Source organism: Microcebus murinus, chromosome 11, assembly GCF_040939455.1.
Source record: "Microcebus murinus isolate Inina chromosome 11, M.murinus_Inina_mat1.0, whole genome shotgun sequence".
Classification (NCBI taxonomy): Eukaryota; Metazoa; Chordata; class Mammalia; order Primates; family Cheirogaleidae; genus Microcebus; species Microcebus murinus.
The window spans coordinates 1,083,642-1,089,583 of NC_134114.1; the positions used below are offsets into that span (position 1 = coordinate 1,083,642).

At 65.4% G+C, this 5,942-nt stretch overlaps 1 protein-coding gene across 1 annotated transcript; it reads right to left on the reverse strand.

The window, feature by feature from the left end:
• Window positions 1-553: 553 nt before the first annotated feature.
• Window positions 554-5,151, reverse strand: IRX4 (iroquois homeobox 4). Its single transcript, XM_012774161.2, has 5 exons — window positions 5,107-5,151; window positions 4,369-4,623; window positions 3,441-3,547; window positions 2,214-2,542; window positions 554-2,068 (listed from the first exon to the last, which is right to left on the reverse strand). The coding sequence occupies exons 1-5, from the start codon at window positions 5,149-5,151 to the stop codon at window positions 1,248-1,250; spliced, it is 1,557 nt and encodes a 518-aa protein (XP_012629615.1). The 3' UTR covers window positions 554-1,247.
• Between the last annotated feature and the right edge of the window lie 791 nt (window positions 5,152-5,942).

Below are 5,942 nucleotides of genomic sequence, written 5' to 3' on the forward strand. Positions count from 1 at the left end.
ACCCAGAGGAGCCCGCACGCCGGCGCGCCTGCGGGACGCCCGGAGGGAGAGCGGGAGCCAGCGATTGTCGCCAACACGAGTGAGCCAGAGGCCAGGGCGGACTCCATGGCCGAGCTGGGAGCGGGGGCTGGGTTCCTAGCGGAGCGCCGGGACTGCGCCCGCGCCCTCCCCGCCCCCAGTTTCTCCAGGGTCCGGTCCCCAGCCCTTCCTGCCCCTGCCCTCCGCTCCCAGCCCGCCTCCCGCTTTCCTAGCGCTGGGAGCTGGGGCGGAGCGCGCCGGGGAGGGAGGCGGAGGAGGGCGCGGGCGCGGCACGGTGGGCGGGCATCGGAAACGGCTCCCACGCCCCCGCCGCAGGCACAGCCCTCGGGGAACTTAGAAAGATTAAAAGTTATTCTAACCTAGTCAAAGAAACCCTGATTTCCCCAAACTTCTGGAGTTTGGTAGTAGTTTGAAAATGTTGGGTCTCACACCCACTTCTATTACGTTTAACAGAATCCTCAAACTCTACAGTAACTTCTTTTAAAAATGGCTTTACTCATTGTGGGGTCCAGCAAGGGGCTTCACGGAGGGAAGTTCGTCGGGATGTCCCCACCCCGCCCCCTCCCCAGGGGATCAGCAGCGCCTTCTCTGGAGAATTCTCACATCCTTGGTTTGAAATGTGTTCGTTTTGCAATGCAAACACCATCACTAGGTTTTATTAGTTTCGCTATATTAGCCTCTGAAGCAGGCAATTATTGGCGTGAACATACATTTTAAAAAACATAACTTTATCGAGTCAGGAGTGTGCAGGAGTGTAAACTAGGTGGAAGTGCTGTCGGTGAGGACGAGGTGCTTAGGATGGAGTCGCAAGGTAGACAGGCCAGCAGTCTGCACGAGGGGCACCCGCATGCTTCAGACCCAAAGGAAAAGGAGACAGCCGCGGAACTGAGCCGCCTTCTCCATGTAAACTGTAGACGTAAACTCCGTGCTCCAGGTGGCTCCCTTCTGCTCCAGAAAGCCTCCTGGTTGTCCCGGGTTCAGGACGGCCCAGGACGACTCCTGACCCCGCGGTGAGGGAGGACCTGGGTCCAGCGCGGGGCTTGTTCATGGTCCTGGGAGACTGAGTTCTGATCCTCCCTCTCCGGTGGGTTGGCGGCTTTACCGTGGCTGCGCTCTAGCCTTCCTTTGGAAACTGGGTACAAAAATAGTCTGCGCGGCCCGTGCCTGCAGCCTGAGCGAGCGCCAGATCCGTCCTGGGCTCGGCGGTCTCAGGCGCAGAAGGGTTTGCCGCCGGCCTTGGGCATGGAGAGCAGCTCCCTGGCCGCGCCGGCAGCCGGGGCGTCGTGGGGCGCGGCTGGTGGAAAGGCGCGCGCCAGCGGTGCGGTCAGCACGTTGGCGCCCGCCCCCAGCGAGCGTCCCAGAGGCCCCGGGTCCAGGAGGGCGCCCTTGGCGGTGGCCCAGGCCTGGTTCAAAGTGCTGTGCCTGAGAATGGGGTCGTGGAAAACTCCGTCCACCCAGTTTCTGAGGCTGGTTACCGGGGAGTCCTGGTGCCTGTCCAGGGCACCGGAGGGGGGCGGGGCCGCAGGTGAGGACGTGGCACGCGCGGAGGACGTGGCCGTAGGGGCAGCAGGACCTTGGCGCTTGAGCATGCAGGACGGAAACTCAGTCTGGCTCAGGGCGGTGGTGGCGGCTGCCGCGGTGGCCGTGTGGGCCAGCGACCAAATGCGCGGCTTGGCCTCTAGGCCCGCTGACGCCCCTGCCGGCACAAAGCCCAGCTTGGCCTCACAGGCCTGTGGGCCGCCCTCTGCGCCCGGCTGCTGCTCGGGCCCGGCTGCGCTCCGGAGGCAGCTCCGGGCCCTCTCTAGGTCCTCATCCAGAGCGGCCCCGCCACCCGCGGCCAGGGGCATCCGGAGGGCGCCGGAGGCCTCCTTGCCTCGGCCCGCAGGCGCCGCAGGGACGCGCTCCAGGCTGCAGCCGTCTAGGGGCTGGAAGGGCGGCTTCAGCTCGCACTCCGGGGTCTCCGCCTCCAGTGGGTCGAAGTCCTCCAAGTCACTGAGCTCCAGCGCCTTCTCCTCTTTGCCTGCAAGCTCTGCCCCGAGAGAGCACGTGGCGGGTGGAGGGACAGAGGGTGGCAGGTTAGGCAGGCACCCCAACCTCCCCTCCCCTCCTCTTCCTTCCCCCTTCCTCCCTCCTCCCCTCCCCCCTCAGCCCCAGCCGCCAACCTCCCAACCCACCTTCATTCTTGGTGCTTTTGAGGGGCTCCTCCCGCACTTCCTCCTCGCCCCCCTCCTCCTCCTCGCCCTCCGCGTAGGGTCGCTTCTCCTCTGCACACTTGTTCCGCGGTGGCCACGTCATCTTGTTCTCCTTCTTGAGGCGCCGGCGCGCGTTGGCGAACCAGGTGGACACCTGCGTGAGGGTCATCTTGGTGATGATGGCCAGCATGATCTTCTCGCCCTTGGTGGGGTAGGGGTTCTTGCGGTGCTCCTGCAGCCAGGCCTTGAGCGTGCTGGTGGTCTCGCGCGTGGCGTTCTTCCGCCGCGTGCCGCTGTCCATGGTCCCGTACCTGGAGACAGGCTCTGCCATGGGTGCAGGCTGGGGCCCTTTGGCCAGGGGCACCGCGGTGGAGGTTGGGGGCGGGGTGGGGGTGGGGAGGGCAGCCCCCGACCCTGGGGAGGGCGTGGCTTCCCCTTCCTGGGGTTGTTAGAAGAATCGGGTCAGACCCAGGCTCCAGCCAGGCACAACTGCTCATGGGTAGTGCCTTGCCTTTTGTGGCCCGAAGAGGAAGATAATCCTTATATCTGATTAAACTTACAGGGAGCCTGGGCTGCTTCTCAGGCCCAGAGGTCACAGCCTCTGTCCCTGCACAGAGACACTTCCTCCAATTCGTGTATGGGGCTTCTCTCCTACACCTTTGACCCCCAAACCATAAAAAGATATCATAGAGCCACTATGCAATGCCTGTGAGTAAAGGGGTTATTATCGCCCATGGGGAGAAAGGGCCCAGGGGGCCTAAGTGGACTTTCTTTGGTTAAATTTGTAATGCTTGTCCCATGGAAGACGGAGTGTGCTGTCCCAGTGGGCATGGGGGCTCTCCTCTCTGGTCCTCGCTACAGGGAGTGGCGACCCAGGCTGTGCTTGGGGTGGAGGAAGGTGCCCAAGGCCACCGTGGAGCCTGCCCCTGTGTACTGGGCCTTCCAGACATGACTTCAGCACAGCAAGGACTCCTGGAGTCCAGACAGCCTGGGGGGTGAGGTTGGGGGGAATTAGGCCCGATTGATTTTAAGCACCAGGCGGGCTGGGCCATAGGCTCACCAGGAGGCCAAACCGGGATGGGAGGAATGTCCCTCTTCCTGCCTGCCCACCTCTGAGAATGGACGTGGTGGTAGTGGGGTTGATGGCTGACAGTGACTGACTGAAGGCCACTTGGGCAGAAGCAAGCACAGGAGGGGCGGGTGACCCACCTGTCATAGGGGTACTGGCCCAGGGCCGGCTCGTAGGGGTAGTAGGCAGCGGTGGGTGCAAGGCCAGCGTGGGCAGATCCTGTCCCGTCCTTGGAGTCAAAGCTGTTCTGTAAGAGCCAGGAGTAGGAGGTTGCACTTCCCGGGAGGCCACCTAGCTCAAGGGGCTCCCCTAGGCCCCCGGCTCCGACACCCTTGGGGCAGGCCCGAGGGGAGCCCTACCCTGCTCCCTCCCCTGTGGCCCCAGTAGAGAAGGAGCCCATTTCCTGCCAGCTGTAGACCCCGGCCCCCAAAGGTGGATTGAGGACAGAGCTGGGGGGTGGGAGCAGATATGGAGGGTAGGAAGACAATGGACAGGGAAAGAGAAGAGGGGAGGAGAACTGGGGGTCTCCCTAGGGTGGGGGAAGGGCGAGGAACCAGGTAAGAAAGGGGGAAGGAGGTGAATGGCGAGTAGACTGGGGGCGAGAGGCAAAGAGGGGGTGTGAGGGGGAAGGGGGAGGAGGGCAGAGCCAGAGGGGCGGGAGCGAGGGGTGGAGAGGAGGAAGAGGACCAGGGAGGTGACACGGATACCCCCTGGGGGCTGGGGGAAAAGGAGGAGGGATACCCAAGTGGCCTAAGAGGGAGAGGGAGGAACGGGTGGGGGAGGGAGGAGGGGGCGGAGTGAGCAGGCTCAGACAGAATCAGGGATCTCAGAATTTAACAGGGAACTGGAAATAATGAATTAAACACCCAGGACGCCCTGGCAGGTCACCCCGAACGCTAGGGGCCGGGGCTCCGAGGGCCAGGCCAGGAGGCGCAGGGTGGAGTCAGAGCGCGCTCCCCCACCGTGCAGTCGGGGGTCCGGGGACGCGCATTCTGAGGCTAGAGTAGGTTTAGCAGTGCAGAGGCGGGGCGGGGCGGGGCGGGGCGGGAGGTCTGGGATGCCGCTTACCAGCGAGTAGAAGGCGGACGCCTCTGAGGCGCCATAGGTCACGTAGTTGCCATAGCCCTGCGAGCCGCCATAGGGGGCCCCGTAGACGCCGAGCGCCGCGGCCGAGTTGAGCTCGTGGCGCGCGGTGGCCAGCAGCCGGCTCTCGTAGACCGGGCAGTAGACGGGCGCCTGGGCAGAGGCGGCGGGCCCAGAGTCGGCCAGTGTGCGGCCACCCGACTCGCAGCACGTGCTCAGGGAGTTGGTGGTCATCAGGAACTGCGGGGAGACGCCGCGAGGAAGGCGGGGAGGAAGGCGGGCGCCGGGCTTAAGGCTGGGGCCCTGCGCCTTCCCCACCCCGTGCGCGGCCCACGTGGCCATGCCAAGAGTCCCGGGGGCCTCCCGCCGTGGGAGCCAGACCGCGGGTCCCTTCCTGTGAACCTGTGCGAGCCAGGCCTCCCCCGCCACGTGGGGCCAGCCCCGCCCGGGAGGGCTCCCAAGGCCTTTCACGCCAATCTCCCGCTCGGCCCAAGAGCTCCCTGCGGCCCGGGCTCCCCCGGGGAGCAGCCTCAGAGTCCAGTGGCTTGAACAGCGGGGGGAGCGGGGCATGCGGCCCGCCCGTCGGGTTTCTCAGCGCCTGTCTCCCCAGTAGGCTCGGGCCCGCCGGCTGGGCACAGGGGCGCGAGCCACAGGCCCTGCTGTCTGGGGGCCACGTGGGGTTGTAGGGCCGCGTCCCCGAGGCCCTCGCGGGACTCCCCTTACCTGGGGAGCGGATGAGTAGGGGTATCCGAACTGCGGGTAGGACATGGCGGGCGCGGCGCAGGGCTAGCCCGCCGGGCCGCAGGGTCCTGCGCGGGGGCTGGCAAGGCGCGGCCACTGCTCCGGGCTGCGGGCTTCTGGGCGCTGGGAGGGCGAAGCAGAAGAGCCGGTTAATTCATCCGTAGGCTCCGCAAACTTTTCTACCTGGGTGGCGGAGCGCGCCGCGGGAGGCCACGGCAATTCTTTTAGCTTCGCGTTCCGGAGCCTGGAAGGGGCTCTGGGACCGACCGGCCTCGCAGCGGCGACAGAAATACATATTTTGCAAAAAAGAAAAAAAAAGCGAGTCGGGCGAACCCGTCAAGTCAGATGTGCACGGCTTTAAGCGGCGGAGGCGCTGACGTCAGCCCCACGCCCCGCAGCAGGCCTGGCCGCGGACGGACGCGCGGGTCACTCGCCGGCCGGCCGGGCGGGGCAGGTGGGCGCGCCGCTCCGGGCCGCGAGCGCGCGAGGTCCGTCCGGGGAGCGGTGTAGCCGAGCCGCGTTTCTCCTGAGTCACGGGAGAGCGGGAGGCACTTTTAATTAGAAATTAATTAATGAGCAGCTGCTCCTGCCCACGCCACTGTAATCATTAGTCTCAATTACAAATCAGACCTTTGAAGGGACACACGAGCGGGTCTTCAGCGCAGATGTAATCAACAGTTAAAATTAGCCCGGCGCGGGCGCGGCACGGCGGCCGCGCGCCCTCTCGGAGGAAGCCGGGGCTCCGCAGGCCCCGCGCGGCTGCGGGAAGGCGGCGCGGCCGGGCGCTCCGCGTCACTATTGTTCCGCGCGGGGTCAGC